At 61.1% G+C, this 16,816-nt stretch overlaps 1 protein-coding gene across 14 annotated transcripts in view; it reads right to left on the bottom strand.

Annotated features, from left to right (window-relative positions):
- PCBP3 (poly(rC) binding protein 3) overlaps positions 1–16,816 on the bottom strand; it is a 250,406-nt gene that overhangs the window by 10,923 nt on the left and 222,667 nt on the right. For 5 of the 14 annotated variants that reach the window (XM_045084304.1, XM_045084303.1, XM_045084307.1 and 2 more), the window contains 6 exons: positions 16,409–16,441; positions 16,026–16,142; positions 15,263–15,394; positions 14,298–14,426; positions 11,052–11,195; positions 7,828–7,869 (listed from right to left, as the gene is read on the bottom strand). In XM_045084304.1, the coding sequence (XP_044940239.1) occupies positions 7,828–7,869; positions 11,052–11,195; positions 14,298–14,426; positions 15,263–15,394; positions 16,026–16,142; positions 16,409–16,441 (597 nt within the window). The remainder of the gene's footprint in view (positions 1–7,827; positions 7,870–11,051; positions 11,196–14,297; positions 14,427–15,262; positions 15,395–16,025; positions 16,143–16,408; positions 16,442–16,816) is intronic. The other 9 variants (XM_045084309.1, XM_045084308.1, XM_045084306.1 and 6 more) reach the window with 3 other exon arrangements.

The following is a 16,816-nucleotide window of genomic DNA, read 5'->3' on the forward strand; positions in this document are numbered from 1 at the left end:
CCAGCAGGCACAGGTCGCACAGGTCACCTGGCAGGGGCGTGCTCTGAACCCACCTTCGGGCGGAGTTAGAACGGGGCTAAGATGACAAGGCGGTAACGGCGAGTTCCTGGGACCGGGCGGAGACCCCGCTTCTGGAGAGCATGCGGGAGCCTGCAGCAGAGACCAGGCGAGTGGGGGCCAGGGCTGCCCGGCTGTGGGGGGTGGGGCACGCCGGGTGCTCTGACAGTCGCCTGGATTTCCACGAGAGGCAGCACTCACACTGGGATGTGGTCTGGAGCATGACCAGCCCCGAAGGGCCCCGGCCCTCGGGCCCGGGACAGGCCGGTGGGGAGCCTTCGGGTGTCCCTAGGGCCGCAAGGTTGGCTGGCCTGGCCGCTCCGTGCTCCTGTCCCGCCACCTCTCTGGGCAGGTGCTTGGACTCCTCCCTCGGGCAGGCTCTGCTCCCGTCTGTCTCGGGTCCCCACGAGCGCCCAGCTGTGTGTTGGTCAGGACCACGGGGGACAGCAGAGGAGGGTGGGGCCCTGGCGGCAGAACCGGCCTGGGTTAGCTCCGGCACTGAGCCGCTTGGCGGAGCGGGGCTCGTCTGGTCTCCGCTGCCCCCGTGCTGATCTGCAGGGTGGGGGCATCAGGCGAGCCAGCGGCCGGCCACGCGGTGCTGTCCACCTCCTCTGGGGCGCGCCACCACCGTGAACCACGGGGGCTTCCCCCCACCCACCTGTCTGGTGCTCCCGGGCAGGTAAGCAGGGGGTGTGTCCTGTGGGTCACATGCGCACATGGAGGAAGCCACTGGAGGCTGGAGCACTTGGCGGGGAGCCACCGCCCGCTGGCAGCTCGGCAGTCCCGGCCCTAAGCTCCGGCTGCGTCTCCTGAAGAAACGGCCCCCCCAGCGGCGACCCTCCCTCCCTCCGTGCAGCAAGAGTGTCAAGGGACGTCTGGGGGAGTCTGGCTGGGTGCACGGCGCGGCCCGGATAAACGCCGGTCCAGGGAGCGGGAGGGCAGAGAGGCGGGTGGATGGTGGAGGTCACGGGCCTCCCTCTCGTCCTGGTTCTGTCCTGAAGCAGTCAGCACGTCACCTCCTTGGGATGCCATTTCTGTATTTTTTAAGGAAGGAGCAGAAAAAGTGCCAAGGGGATTCCTACTTTTTGAGACGCGCTTGCCGTTAGAACTGCGGACCCCAGTGCTCCCACGCGCCTCCACGCCACTGGGGGGAGGGGGGACGGGCGGCGAGGCACAGGGCGTGAGGCGGACAGCTCTCCACCCCTCGCCGCCTCCACCGGATGCTGGATGGGAACAGGAAACAGATCCGCGATGCAGGCGGAGGCTGAAGCTCACTGGGCTGTCACGAGACCGGCGCGCCGTGCCCCCGCCGCTCGCTGTCCGGAGCGGACCACCGGCGTGTTGGGGCCGTGTTCATGTCTCTCCTGCGACATGCTCGTGTCCGCGCCGGTGTTCCCCTGGGCGACCGTGGCTTACTCTCAGAGCCTCCCGTAGATCAGATCTCAGTCCCGCGTCATTTGCCGGGAAGATCTTCCTCCCACTCTCCTCTGCTGTCTTTTTAGAAAGATGATTTTTAAATTTTAATGTAGACAAATTCATTTGTATTTTCTTCACAGTTTGTGCTCACGTTTTGGTTACGGAACCCTTCCCTGACTTGAGAACAGAAAGATCTCTGTTTTCTTCAACGTCCTGTTTTCCTCTCTTGTGTTGAAATTCTTGGCACGTAAGAAGTGTTCAGGTCAAGGTCCCCACGTGGATGACCACGGCCACCTGTCCTCGCCCTGCCATCCACACCGGCAGCCGCCTGGCCAGCAGACCCCTGGCTCCCTGAGCAGCATGCTGGCCCAGGGTCGCTCCCGGCGCCCACCCCGTCTAGCCTCAGCGGTGTGGCCTTACAGCTTGTCCCCGCGTCCGCCAGGACGGCTCTCCCAACTGTCTATTCTTTTCATTGATATCTTTATTATTATTTTTTTATTTTTATTTTTAAAAATATTTTATTTATTTATTTGACACAGAGAGAGAGAGAGAGATCACAAGCAGGCAGAGAGGCAGGCAGAGAGGGAGGAAGCAGGCTCCCCGCTGAGCAGGGAGCCCGATGCGGGCCTCGATCCCAGGACCCTGAGATCCTGACCCGAGCTGAGTGAGCCCCCGGCGCCCCGGATTTTCATTGACGTCTTGATGACCCTTGGCCGTTGCTCTTCCACACGGATTTTAAACAGCATGTTAACCCCCTGGCAGGATTTTGACTGGAATTGTATCACATTTGTACCTTGATTTAGGAAGAATTGACATTTTAAAGATATTTCATGTTCCTACCCATGAAGAGAGAGAGTACAGCCCACAGGATTCCAATTTTTGATGGCTGGGGAGTTGTCTTGATGGTGCAATGAGGGACCCTGCTGTGTGATGTTTCTGGGCCTGACGTCCATGGGGGGTGGAACGGTGTCCAAGCTCTGTCACAGCAGGCGGGGCAGGCTCCCTACTCCTCGTCAGATTTTAACCTTTTTGATTTGTTGATTTTTTTCTTTGTATGTGTCTGAAGGTATGTTTTAGGTGCAGACCAGTTTTGAACTTGCATCTTCTGGTGAACTGAGCCTTTATTGATACGTAAATGACTAAATGTGGAATTTGCCCTAAAGTCTTGCTTTCCGGCCCGGCTGATGTGCGTGTTGGTGTGGAGGGTCTCCCGCATCAGTCGTCCCAGGAGAGACTCCTTCAGTGCCGCTGGGTCTCTGTTCCTTAGAAGCGTCTCTGGGGGAAACAATGCTAGATTTTTTCCGTTTTGTTCGTTATTTGTTTATTTTTCATCTTTTTTCTTTTTTTAAAGTCTGATAGTCTTATTTTTTAACCGGAAGGTTACTTTTACTTTGATCGTAATTACAAACATGGGACTAATTTCTGCCATTTTATTTTATCTTGTACATCTAAGTGTGCTGACTTTTTAAGGTTTCTTTCGTGGTTTTCATACTTTTTCTTCTTTTGTACAGACCCGTTTCCCCGCTTCTCCCTTCAGCACCGGGGTGGAAGTCACGTGAGTAAATTTTTCTGGGTGGAGGTCACAGAAGTCAAATCTTCCCTGTCAGCGGTCACTTTGACATTTTAACACGTTCATCTTAAGTCTAACCTCCGTACCTCTGCCTCTTCTGGGGTGACACGGTGACCGGCAGAAAGTCCGAATCCCCTTGGTCCACCCGAAGCACACGTCAGCTGTCTCTGTCCATCTGTTCTGTTCTGTTAACGCCACGAGTTAGGCAGCCTTGTTGTAGGCGTGCACACAACTGCTGCTTTTGTTCACCTGAATGTTTACGTCCTAACGCAGTCACAACCGCCACTATTTCTTGGCCTGTTCTTATGTGAATGAAACGAGTCCCTCTTTTCCGCATCTCTAGTCTTCCCTCCGCGGTCACCGTCCTCCCAAAGGGCCAGGCCTGTGGGTCATGGCTGTGAGTCTGAAAATGCTTGCATTTCGGTCCTTGGAAGATGCTCGTCAGACAGAAGCCGGGCTGACAGCTACTCCGCCGCGCCACGACCTCTGGCTTCCGGGGGGGCTGCTGAGATGCCCCACGCTCGCGCTTGCTCCTTGGGAGCATTCCCTTTCTGACTACTTCGGAGTTTTGCTTTAGGTCTTGATGTCATGCGGTTTTAGATACATATAAAGTGCATTTCTTTTTGCTTATCTTGTTTGGGAATTCTTGGGATTCCTGAATGTGGGGCTTGGTTTCTTTTATTAATTCTGAGAAATTCTCAGTGCTTATCTCCGACAATCTTCCCTCATTCCGTGTGGGGACCTCTTCTTGGGGCTTCGATGGGATGAATGCAGACTCTGCCTCGGAGGGCAGGCTGGGCGGAGGTCAGCAGGCGGCTAATGGCTCCGCAGGACAGGGGGCCGACAGAGTGCCCCTGGGGTGGGGGCAGGGAGACAGGAACGACCTAAGGCGAGCTGGCCTCCTGCTTTTCCCACTGGGGACTTCAGGGGTCTGGTGCGTGGGTCCCTCTCCACGTATCCGAGCTACAGGGTCCTGAGGAAGGAGCAGGGCCGAGGTGAGGCCCAGCAGCAGGCGGCCTGGGGGGCGCAGGCTATGCTCCCCACCGTTGCCACTGTGAGGTGCCAGGAGCAGCCTCTGCGCCATCCCCACGGGGCTCCAGAGGTGACTGGCGGTCATCAGGGCAGTTCCTGCACCCCCAGGGACATGTGAGTGGACAACTAGGACCTGAGGTGCCTCTTCCCACTGATGTCTTCTACTTCTGTTGTGACTCCCGTGGTACTGTCTCCTGCTACGGACTCTGAAGAGCACGCTTCCTGGAGCTCCGGGTCCCTGGGCGTCGCCGCCAGGAGCCAGTGGCTCTTCAGCTCGGGTGGTGCGCTTCTCAAGCGGCCCCTTCCTTGTGTGTAACTGACCACTACCGCGCAGTCAGCACCAGGCGCGGTGAACGGGCCACCTCTAACAGCCGGCTTAGCTTCTGTTTGCTTTTGCTGTCCCTTAGATGTCCCTTAAATGAGGGCGCGCTATGGAGGAGTGATCTGGACCCTCTGAAGACCAGCAAAGAAGAATCGCACATGGGGGCGGTCTGAGACCGACGCGTCCCTGCCGTGTGGTCACGTGGAGTAAGAGAAGAGACACAGCCACTGGGTGGGCAGAGGACGGGGAGGTTCCCACATCCGAGTCCCTCTTGCGTTCCCCACATCCGAAGCCACGCAGACCTGGGCAGGCTGTGCGGAGGTCAGCGCAGCAGCCCCTGGCTCTGGAGTCCGGCCAGGCCTGGGCCCACCCTCCCCACACCTGGTGTCCTGGTGCCTCTCCTGGTAGGTCCAGGAGGATTCGGGCTGAACAGGTGAGCGGCAGGCAGGACCCTGCAGGGAGCCGCAAGTCTCCGGGTAGGGTGACCGGAACGCGCTCGTCAACACCAGGCCCAGAGAAACACGTACGGTCTAGTTCTGTAGAAAGTCACACTCAGCGCTAACGAACGTGTTTTCTCACAGTCTGCAGCTCGGGTCACAGGCCGCTGGAGAGTCCTGTGCTGTGTGTCAGCCACCGTGGCTCAAGCGCTTAAACAGCATTCAGTGTATTACAGATAAAGCGGGGCTTCCCACCATTACCCTATCTGCGTTCTGCGACAAAGCCTTTAAAATCCCTACTGAGTAACACTGAACTCAAGTAAAAGCTGCCTTCCCGGCCGCCTTCACCGACGTCACCAGACCGTGGCTTTATTTTTGTTTGGGACGTCAGTAAGATTGTCCAGTCTTCAACGTCTCGAGCCTGCAAGCCACACGCTTCTCAGGGCTCTTGCGACTGAGTCCCAGCAGCTGCCTGGCCCTGGGGGCCAGTCACACAGCAGAAGGTCGCACAGAGAGCCGTTTCCTGACAGTCGACTATCTCGAGGCTCTACCACGTGTAATGAGGCAATTACGCAACAGGGATTATTAATCAGTTTAACCAACCTGAGAAAAAACCCTGCATAACAACCCGCTTTTAAGAGATTCTGAGAAAATCACAAGAATGACACAACAGCCAAGTAATATAGAAACCAGTCAGCCAGACCGAAGGCCTCAGCCTCCGGCAGGTGCGCATGCCCACGGCCCTGGGAACTGCAGGCCAGAGACGCCTCCCTGTCAGCTCAGAGGCCGCATGAAACCCCAGGCCATCGTCGTTGGGTCTGTGGCTCCCGCCTCAACCTCAGAGCTGTTCTCTGGGGTCAACTGCCCTTTACCAAGGGCCACACCCCTGTTTTCTGAGTTCCTGAGCTTTCAAAAAGACGACGAGCCAGGTTTTCCAGTCCACTCTTATGCACGTGCCTGCACGTCCAGCGGCACAAGACCATCGGGCCCCGTGTCAGACGAGGCCTGTGCCACCCCAGGGATTAGGCCTGTGACCCACTTGGTTTCTGCTCTGATTTCCCAGCATCCCCACTCAGGGCCGTCTGTGAGGAGCCGTGGAGCCCATCAGAGCACCCGACCCACCCCCATGGGCGCTTCCACTCTGCACGGCATTCCTGTGCTGGGACGGGCCACCCCTTCTCCCAGGCTCTAACATCTGCACCCCCTCATGGGTGCAGTGGGTGGTCGCCCAGGTGACGAGGGACGGGGCATCACCCACCTGGAGCTCCGGGGCCTGCTCCTGCCTGCTGTGGGGGGTCTTATGGACCAACCCCCACTGCTCCTCTCCTTCTCTCGGGCAATGCTGTCAGCCTTCCTACGCTATGAGACTTCAAACAGGTTTTAAAGCTGCTGAGGGTTCTTTTGAGAAGGCTGAGTGGGTTCACACCTTCCCCACCTCCCCCACTCCTGGGGTCTCTAAGAAACACAGAAGGCAGAGCACCCCTGGTAACATGGAATGGGACGTGGGGGTCACTAGCAGAGGCCAGGCTTTGACACGTGTCCTCAGGGGGGATGTCGAGGTGGCTGTGGGCTCGGCTGGGCGGGCAGGGGACGCGAGTGAGCAGGTGGGCAGGAGGCGTGTCACTGCACCAACCGACTGAACTCAGACAGCTGTGCCCCTGCCCGGCTTCTACCCAGCAAGGAGTTAGGGCCCTCGCAGCATGTTCTGGGCAGGAGGAGGACAGCTTCAGGAGTGGGGGTGGCCACGGGCAGACATGGGGACTAGAGATTTAGCATTAAGGTAGTCCCCCCTGGGACCACTGAACGTGGACTCGGGGTTGTTCCGGGGGCAGGGAGAGCCTCCCGCTTAGCCGACTCTGCCCCTGCGGGATTCTTCCAGAGGAGCAGCCTTGGCCATACCCCTGCTCTCTCTGAGGGGCTCCCCGCGACGGCAGCAAGCTCTTACTGAGACTCGCTTCGCTCTGGAAAGCCTTTGCCTGCTCGCCTGCCCACCTAGTCAGCACGCAGGGGTTCGCAGAAGACTCGAGCACCCGTCAGCCTGGCGGCCCTCCCAGATGCGCGTCTCGGGTCACGGAGAATGCAGGCGGGAAACGCTTTCTCGGGAGAGGCCGTGAAGCTCGGCAAGTCTCCGGGTAGAGAAAACAGGCTTCTCCCGGCAGACTCCAGGCGCGCCGCGGCTGCTAGAAGCAGCACCGGGTGACCGCTGGCTCGGCCCCCTTGCCCTGACCTGGTCCCTCCCCCTCTCTCCCTCCCTTGAGACCAGCTCCTGCAGGCCTCTGGCCCCTGGCGCACATCGAGATCCCTGTGGAGGGCCGGCCCTGGATCGCGCCTGCTGCCCTGTAGTTGCCACACACTGTCCCCTCAGTTCCTGGGCCCCTGCACGGTGCATTTTCAGGTGTCCCCATCCTCAACTCTGACACGGTACTCAAACGGTGACGCGCTCGGGGATGGCTGAGTAGCCCAATGGTGGAGCGCGCGGCTTCAACACCGCAGGGAAAACCAAGGTCCCTCCCGTTGGCTTCTGACCTCGGGTGGGGAGGCCTGGGGGGCGCCACGAGTGTTGCGCGGCTCCGGAAAGTGCAGCCTTACCGGACGTTCAAACATGCTCTCCGGCATCTCTTAGAGCACCTGTCTGAGAGCATGTCACCTGACTTGCCAGGCGGGCGGAGGGCACCCCGCGGTCCCTGCCCACTGGGGCGAGTGCCCGGCAAAGCAGCCCTGCGGCCGCCGCCTGAGGCCCTGTGCGCGGAGGGAAGCCCCAGAGCGCAGCGGCAGTGAGAGCAATTTGACGTCAGGCCAAGTCCTCCACACGCGCAGAATTAGTGCTAAGAGGTTAAAGGTTACTCAAGGTCATATGAAAACGACACAGGTCAGGAACACCGAGAGAGCGGTATTAATATTATTGTGTAATATTAATATTAGTAGCGAGTAACAGCAGCATGCAGGGGGAGGGGCAACGAGAAGAGAAGGTGGGGGGCAGAGTGGAGACTCACATCTGGGTGGGGGATGGCGTACTGTCCCTGGATCGTGTAGGCCTAGAAACAGAGAGACACCGTCAGCTAGGGAAGCGGCCGGCCATGCTGTGCCCACCGGTGGCCCTCCCCCGGGGACAAGGGCTTTCTCGGGACTGTGACTTCCTAGGAACAGGCCCAAGGCCCCATGGTCAGCGCGCCCCGCCTTCCCCAGCAGCCTAGGGCACTGGGAGGTGCAGAGAGGGGGGTCTTGGCGCCGAGCCTCACTGGCGCCCACAGGGGTGGCCGGGGCCACCCCCAGACGCAGGAGCCCAGGGAGCCACAGCCCAGGCACGGACAGCCACAGGCCGGGCAGTCAGCGGGGAGAGCGAGAAGGCCCCCGCTCCCCGGGGTTCTTCAAAGAAAACCCCAGTAAAGGATGGAATCCTGTTAGAGACGAATTGTTAAGCTTTTGAAACTTCCATCAGCTTTCAGAGTAAACACTTTTACAAAGTATTTATCCCAAGAAAAGCGAACCAAACAACCTTTCTGAAGGCAGATTAAGAAATGCACCAAATCAGTCACAAGAGGGACTGACCGGTCTTGTGACCTCAGAGGGCCGCACAGCCATTCTCAGAGGGGGCTGCACGCGCTCGGCCCCACTCCCTGGGGGCCAGCGTGGGTCCCTGAGGCTTCAGCTTCAAGAGAGATTCCGACCAGCCACGGCACGAGTGTGGACCCGTGCCCCCACCCCGCTCCTGCTTCAACAGTCCACCGGCTAGGGTGTTCCCAGAAACGTCATGGCCAAAGACAAACGAACCACAAAGTGTCAAGGGAGAGCAAAGACCGAGGACTTGTCAGGCCTCACGTGCTGCGGCGTGGAACTTGCCACGCCCGCCCTGGGCCGCGGCACTGGAGGCCCCCGGCGGGAAGGCCCAGGTGCGGAGGGACGTGGCTTCCTGCCCCTGGCCATGTGGGTCCTCGTGCACATGCTGAGTGGACCCGTGATGCCCACCTGTGTCCGCACGTGTGCACCCACAGAGGGAGACCCCAGGTCAGTCCGAGTGCCACTCCCACGGACTCCACACTGAGGGGCGGCCTCCGAGTTCCCGTCCAACCACGGCTTTTGGATCTGCCCCGAGTTTTGGTCATAAACAACCCAACCTGGGAGTTGAAGGTCAGCCAAGCCCTGGAGGGCGACCACGGGAGGCAAAGCCCCAGTCTGGGTCGGGGTCCGCCAACGGCGTTCCAGGAGAAGTAAAGGGATCTTATCAGATGCAGCAGGTGGCTAAGGGGACCGTCCCTCCCCCTGGACTTCTGTCCACGGAGCAGCCAGACCTTGCAGTCAAGGTCTGTAGAGATGCCACGGGGCAGGTGCCCAGTGGGTCACCATGTGTACCAGGCCCCGGGACACAGGCTGCGCCCACTGGGCCAGGCAGGTCTATGGAGGTTGGGGCCAGCTCCCCGCGTGGGCCCACACGCCCGAGTGAACCCCACACGCTACCCAGCAGTGCGGCTCCTCCTCCCAGGCATTTCGGACTTCTCTCTTCCTCCGAGGGAATTCTTAATTCTCCCTGAAGCGCATGGGCAGTTTGCCAGGCCCTCCGGACAGCGGTAACATCCGGACAGAATAGCCGGACGGACAGAGTTCCGTCTGGAGGAGACCGTCACCCTCTGTGAGTGGCCTGAGGTGCACGGCTGGTGCTCCCTGGCGGGCCCACAGCCAGGGGCGTCTCCGGAGGTCAGTTGGGGAGGGGGCGCTGGCCATGACCCTTAGGCCTGGGCTCTGCGGCAGGTGGGGGTCTGGGCTCCGAGGGCCCCGTGGCTGCACTACATCTGTCACAGCCCATTGCTGAGCATGTGGGGTGGCTCCTCTGTCCCACATAAGCAGGAAGAGCCAGGGGGGAGGCCAGACCATCCCCGGGACACGCGTGCAGGGCCTACAACAAGAATGACACGGAGGGCCGGGGCTCTGCTGGGCTTGACCCGTGGGGCGTCCCGGGCTCCCGTGTGTCCCTGTGCCTCCCTTTGGAATAAAGACCTGTGCTCCACCACACGGTGTCACCACGGGTTTGTGCACGTGTCAGGGGAAAGGACACAGGGCTCTGAACAAGGGCCCCTGACTGCCTCTGGCCTGGCCTTCCGACCTGTGAAATGGGGGTGCGCACACATCTTGGGGCTGCCGTACGAGGGCACAGGGACATGAAGGGTCCAGACAAAGGGCAGGGCTGCTGGGAGACTGCAGGGCTGAGGAGGGCTGGGAGGGGGGCCTGCAGCGGATGCTGGCAGAAGCCGGGCACCGTGGACACCGGCCTGCCCAGAACCACGCAGGCCCCGTGGGACTCTCCTGGGGGAAGCCGCCCACACCCCGGTCTTGGAAACGCAGGCCCCAGCCCCTCATCTAACGTGTGCAGCCAGTCTGGAGGATCTGATAAGATTCCTTTAACTTGGGGATACATTTTTACTTGCTGCCGTGTTAATGATAAAATCATGAGCACTCTGGCCTGACCTGGGTCACCTCTGGGAATTCTCCCGTCTTCACTCTCCCTCGAACAAAGACACACGTCACCGCCAACTGGACACAGAGCTCCTCCAGGCACCGCTGGCCGCCGTCTTCCCGGGCCCTCTGGCCATGCTGTTGTGACCCCAGGGGGTGTGGCAGGGGGCGGGTCCTGGGGAAAGTGGGCCAGCTCCTCTCTTGGTCCTCTCTAGGCCCGACTAATGAACTGCTGGCCTCAGACACAAATGTCTCGGCCACCCCTGGGCTCCCAGACCCCTTGCGGGCAGGGGACAAAGATCAGTGGCTCCGGCCACAACAGGTGTGCAAAGCAGGTGCTCCTGGGCCAGCTGGTACGCGAGGGCCATTGCTGTGACCAGGAAGGCTCTGGCTGGCTGGGCAGCTTTCCCTTCCCTTGCTCCCAGAAACTCCCCTCGGGAAGGTCAGGGACCCTGTTCGTGCGGCTCCAGTTGCTTCAACATGGAGGCCCGGGTCACCCGTAACACTCCCGGCCCCTCTGCTCGGCTTCTTAAGGACACTCAGGAGCTCGACTGGGGCGAGCGCCGCCTGGGCAGAACCGGGGTCCTTCGTGCCAGGCCGGGGAGAAGACGCTTCCCGGGCCCAGCGTCTGTGGGACGCCTGCCGTGGCCGTCTGTGTGCCCGACCCTGCCTCTGCCCCGCGGCGGCAGCGGGCCGGGAGAGCTCTGTGTCCCGCGTGGGTGGGTGGGAGACGTGCACGGGACGGGGGAGAAAACCTGAGTGCACTAACGGGCAGCGGCGAGGGCTGCAGTAAGAGGCTGAGGTTGGCAGTGGAGGCCGCGAGCGGGTCGGCTCTTACCTGACCACCTGCAAAAATGACAGGGGTGGAGGCGGGCTTTGGGCGGTAGGGGATGGTGGCACCTTTCGGTGGGGACTAGGAAAAGGGACAGGAGAGGGAGAGAGAGCATTAGAGCAGCTTTGCAGCGCCAGGACCTGACGATGGGGGCGCCTCCTTCCCGAGCCCGCCCCCCGCGCCCCCCCGCCCCGCCCGGTCCCCCAGGCTGCAGCAGCCCCGAGGGGGAGGACACCCCACAGCAGGAGGGCCGCCGCTCTGCTCCGTGTAGCCGCCGTCCTAAATACGTCCCCACGTGGCGCCACCGTCTCCCGACAAGCGAGAATGGAGGACGAGACCCCAGCGGGGCGCAGACGGCGGACCCGTCGTTCCGCACTCGGCTCAGCCTGGCTGTTGTCCCTGAGGACACCTCTCGCCCTCTCCCCCAAGCTCAGGGTAAAGCCGGGCTCTATGGGTAGCTTGGCCTTGGGGGCCTCACGCCCAGTGCCCCACAGGCTTCGCAGGGCCAGGCCTTGTCCTGGGCATCGTCCCAGGACAGTTAGAAACACGTGATCTCACTAGTAACAAAAGGAAACAATTTTTTTAAAAAAGCTGAGAGTCCAAATTCAATATTTTATAGTCGGATGAAGCTTTGCTATAATTTCCTTTGCTTATTCTGTGTCCCCAAGCATAGGAATTTTAGCTCGGGATGAATGATATTCTCATGTCCCAGAAGTCTGCCAGATTCTGACAGAGTTGACCGAACTCCTAGGTCAGAGGCAATCAGGGTCCTCCGGTGTCCGGCCAGGTGGCAGTCTGTCCTGGGAGCAAAGGCCAGGGCTGAGTCTGGGTCAGCAACACCACCGGCCAGAGGCAGAGGATGGGGCCAGGGCAGCCTGTCCCTGCTGGGAGTTCTCAAGACCATGGCCCACCCAGGCCTAGCCCACACCCTGGGCTATTGGGTGAGATGTCACAGTGTCCCCACCTGAAAGACACAGAGCAACATGGGGCTCAGCACTCGGGTGGTAGGTTCAACTCTGCAGTCCAAGCTATGCTGCGCGATCCTGGGCACCCTGTGTGACCTTGACTACACTGTATGACCCCGAACACATGGTTTGACCTTGACATGCTGCCTTTGAGTGTGCTATGTGACCTTGGTCACTCTGTTCGGTTTTGGCCATGCTGTATGACCTCAGGGGTGCCGTGTGACCTTGGGCAGTCTGAAGAGTGACGGCCATGCTGCAGGACCATGGGTGCGCTGTGTGATGACCCTGGGCAGGCTCTATGACCTTGGGAACACTGTGCGACCTTGTTATAAAGCAGGAAGGGCTGCCGAGAGGCCTGTGAGTTGACCCTGGTCTGGGTTCCAGGGTAGGCCGGTCTTCAGTGTTTCTGCTACTTACGACCAAATGCCTCCAGAACCGTCTCTGTGTGGCCAGGGGTCACTGCGGCCTCAGACGAGACTCAGGTTGTGGTGGCAGAACCCTGACTAAACTGAGCCACTGCAGCAGAGAACTCAGTCCAGGTGTGCCCCGTCCGGGCCAGGCCCCTCACTAGGTGCTGCCCTTGGCCCCGCGGCCCATGGCGCCCGCCAGCCCAGTGCCATGAGCGTGTGATTCTGGGGCTCGCTGACGTCCTCTGACAGGAGAGGCCCGTGAGCACTGTGACCTGCTGCCCCTGGCGCACAGTGCACTCTGCTGGGCGGGCTTTGTGGTGACAGCTGTGCTCTCCACAGCCCCATGGACGTGCCCCTACCCGAGGGCAGCCTTCAGAGGCCATTTCGAGGCTGTGGGGACCGCCCTAGAGCGACGTCCAGAAGCCCCTCATCTTTGCCGCACCTGTCCCGCTGGTCCTCACTTAAAAACGGGCCCGACTCTTTCGAGGTGCAGTGACGCCACCTTCTGCACCGAGGCAGCCGCTCCCCGACCTCTGAGAGCTCCACGGCCCCAGCTCGAGGGAGGCGTTGCCTCGGCCCTGCGTCTGCCATTCGTAGCCGCCATGAGTCCTTGCTGCCCAGTCAAGTCTCACGTGGGCCCCAGCCGGCGCACGCCCGGGGGCACAGGCACAGCAGCCCACGCACGGCCTCCGGCCTCTCTGTGGGTGCGTTGGGCCACGGATGTGGTGCTGGCACCGCCCCTGGGTAGGAGTCCCGAGGAGACTGAGTCTGGTTCTAACCCTTGCTCATGGACGCGGGAGGCTGCCTCCCTCCTGGAACCGTCGCGTGACCCTGCGCTGACGTGGTCGCTGCCGCTCAAGATGCGGGTGTTTTCTCGCCACCTCGGGCACCTGCTGGTGCAAGCGAGCGCACGGCCCACTCACCGATGCGTGCCCGATGGCGCCTCCGAGGTCCCAGCCGCAGGGGTCGGAAGGGAACCCCGAGCGGCACAACGGTCACGTGGCCAGTGGCTGGGGACCACTGGGACACCAGCATTTAGAAAAACACTTCGATTTCACAGAATGATATACTTGGGAAAATTAAACTATGCGAACATTTTTTAAAGAGCTGGATGTGGGTTTGAAGAACAAACAAAGGACAAAAGCGGGGGGAGCCCACAGACACTCCCCGGGGCAGAGCCTCCCCCGCGGCAGCCGCAGGACGGCCCTAGGTCCCCTCGCCACTAGCCATAGTTGGGATTTACATCTCGGGTTCTTCCCCCAAAACGACTTCAAGAGAGGCTTCTGTCTTGCTCAGCTGTATCCTCTCCGCTTCTCCTTGGCTTCCACCCCTTGTTTATTCTTTTCTGTCTTTACAACTTGGGCATTTTCCTGCTCTTTCCTCCTTCGTGCTGCGAGCGCGGGCGAGCGCGGGCCTCCTGCTACCCTCCTCCGTGGGTCCTGCCCACAGCGTGTCCGGCGCAGACTTGAGCCGAGGGTAAGGCGACCCTTTACTGAATGCAGACTAAGGAGTCCCTCTGACTGTGTCCTGACACACCTCTTTCCCCGGCCCCCAGGCTGAGATGATGGACATGCCCAAGACGGCAGGCACCGCACACCCGGCATGGCTCTCGCTCGGGTCGCTCCGAGCCTGGCTGCGGTCTCAGGTCACACTCCTGACCCCCGGCCCCCACATGGCCCTGACTGTGTGAATTCTCAGGGCCCCAGCCACGTGCCACAGCCAACACGAAGAAGCCTTGGCCGAAGCAGCCACGACCGGTGCGGCACGAGGGCCAGGCTGGTGGCGAGCCCCGGATGCCCAGACTGTACCTCCAGCATGACCACACAGATCTGCCTGACGCACTGGATGATGGCGTCGGGGGTCCCCGAGATGGTCACTGCCCGCTCTGTGGAGTTGGGCAGCATGTCCCCGGCCACCTGGACCTGGGCACCTGTGGACTGCAGAAACAAGACATTGGAAGGGGAACGGCAGGGTGGGGGGCTGGTGGCGGCGGCCGGTGCTGCAGCAGTGCCCCGGGTGCTCAGGAGGACGTCATGTCGAGGGCACAGTGCACAGATGCCCACGCCAGGGGCACGACGCCCGCCTGCCACCTCGGCCCTCTGTTCCTTCCCTGGGGGCCCAGGGCAGACCTAGTGTGCCTTAGCCCGTGGCCTGGCACGGCCGGGCACAGGGACAGGACACTGGACAAGAGGTGTCTGAACCTGCAAGTGGCTTTTGCAGAGATGGAGACAGAAATGGAGTCACTTTTTTCTAACACGTGGAACTTCATCTCCCTGTGGAGCTGAGGGCACAGACAGAGCGATTCTAGAGGGGCCTAAGCTCTGCGGCTGTCTTCCCTTGACGGAATCATGACAGGGTGGCTATCCTCCTTCTGGAAGGGGCAAGGACTCAGGCTTTCTTTGAATAAAGGAACATGAACATAAAGTCTGCACCTCACCCAGCCCTGCTGGTCTTCTCGGGCCCGGCGGTCCTTGGAGACACCTGCCGGGGGGCAGGGACTACCGCCTCCATGGCCTAGAGCCACACGACTGGGTGGCAAGGTGCTGCCTACCCCGCCCCGTCAGAGGCGGTCCTGCCGCACTGCATGAGGCTGTGAGCGGTCTGTGCACGTTCCAGGGGCTCCCACAGCCCACCCTTTGCTTTTAGACGGCTCCGCTGCCGGAAGCTCCACACTAGCAGGGCCTGCAGTGCTGGCCTCCCCAGGGCAGGCTGAGCGTCCCGGGGTGGGCCTTACCCACCCAGTGGTGGGGCGCCAGCAGCCAGAGAAGGTTACCTCCCTGATCTCCTTGATCTTGGAGCCGCCTTTGCCGATCAGGGACCCACACTGGCTGGCGGGGACCACCAGCCTCAGCGTCACCGGGGGCTTGCTGGTGGCAGGGCTGTTGCTCATAGAGTTAATGATGTCCTGGGGAGGGAGAGAGACATATGGGTGGGCCTGCCAGGCACACACCAGTGAGTGCAAAGGCCAGGCTCAGTGAGAAAGCATCTATCTGGATGGGCCCCAAAGACTGGTGGGCTAGACTCCCGCCCCCAGCAGCCCACGGGCAGTGGGGGTTGAGGGAGGACACGAATGGGAACTCGGCCGCTCTGAATGCATCTCTAAGTAACTTCTGGCAACGTGAACAACATTGGAAACACATGGAACTTTGATGTAAGTCGCTGGCAGAGCACAGAGACGTGCCGCAGACATGGGAGCGCATGTGTGTTTCCACGCGCTGGCAGCAGAGTCCCCAGGCCCAGCCTGCAGCCGAGCTCGTGTGCCGGGGCAGGAGCCGTGGGGGTGGCCGGGGCTCAAGCTCGGCCCCGGGCCTTGGACTCGCGAGCACAGTGGCTGGCCCGTCGCCAGGTGGCCGGCGGCCCAGGGAGCCCCCGGCAGTGGAGAGGTGACTGGGGAGAAGAGAAATCTTTGCAGCCAAGCAGAGCATCCCTGGTGGGCCGGGCTGTGCCCATGTCCTGACACAGGGGACGTGGGGCTGGAGCAGCAGCAGGCCGTGTCCTCCCCTCCCCCAGCACACAGGGTCTGGGGCGCATCTTACCTCCTCAAACTTGTAGGCGATCATGGCAAAGGCCTTGAAGATGGCGTCCGTGGGGCCTGTGATGGTCACGATTCTTTCCGGGCAGTTTCCCTCAGAGATGTTGATCCTGGCGCCGCTCTGGAAGGAGGCATCCCCGGGCCAGGGTCAGCGTCACCGCAGTACCGGGCTGGGTTCTCCACAGTACATGGTGAGGCCTCTGCCCCGTGCCTTCCTTCAGGGTGTGGAGAGCCACACACTGTGCCCCCGGCAATGCCCCGAAACAGAGGCCCAGATGCGGGGGGTGCAGGTCAGAGGGGAGGGAGGTGATCACGGGCAGGGCCTGACTCCTGGCCTCCCCCTCCCGCCTGCCCACAAACGGACGCCACCGGGCCCGGCCGCCTCACCTCTTCACGCATCTTTTTCACAGTTTCTCCTTTCTGGAATAAAGAGTCAGACACAGGGTGAGGCGTCACTCCGGACTTCGCCAGAGGCAGGCAGGGGCAATGGCGTGGCACACAGGGGCTGGGGGCACTGCCTCGCGCTCGGTGCCTGAGGCCAGCCAGCAGCAGCTCAAAGTGGGGGGGGCGTGGCAGGGAGCAGAGCCCGGCGCGCTGCGGCTCCCTGGGCCCCCACTGCCGGCGGGTGAGGGTCCTTCAGAGGAGGCAGAGGAGGCAGCTGGGTGCTGGCCCACACGGCTCCTGTCTACACTGGTTCTCGTATCTGTCATCTTCATCACCCGAAAGCAGGGCCAGGCCGGGGGCAGGGAGGGGGACACCCCGAGGTTCTCGTGGGAAGACCTGGACATGGAGTGT

The sequence above is a fragment of the Mustela putorius genome, unplaced genomic scaffold (assembly GCF_011764305.1).
Source record: "Mustela putorius furo isolate JIRA1106 unplaced genomic scaffold, ASM1176430v1.1 tig00000765_pilon_pilon_pilon, whole genome shotgun sequence".
Taxonomy (NCBI): domain Eukaryota; kingdom Metazoa; phylum Chordata; class Mammalia; order Carnivora; family Mustelidae; genus Mustela; species Mustela putorius.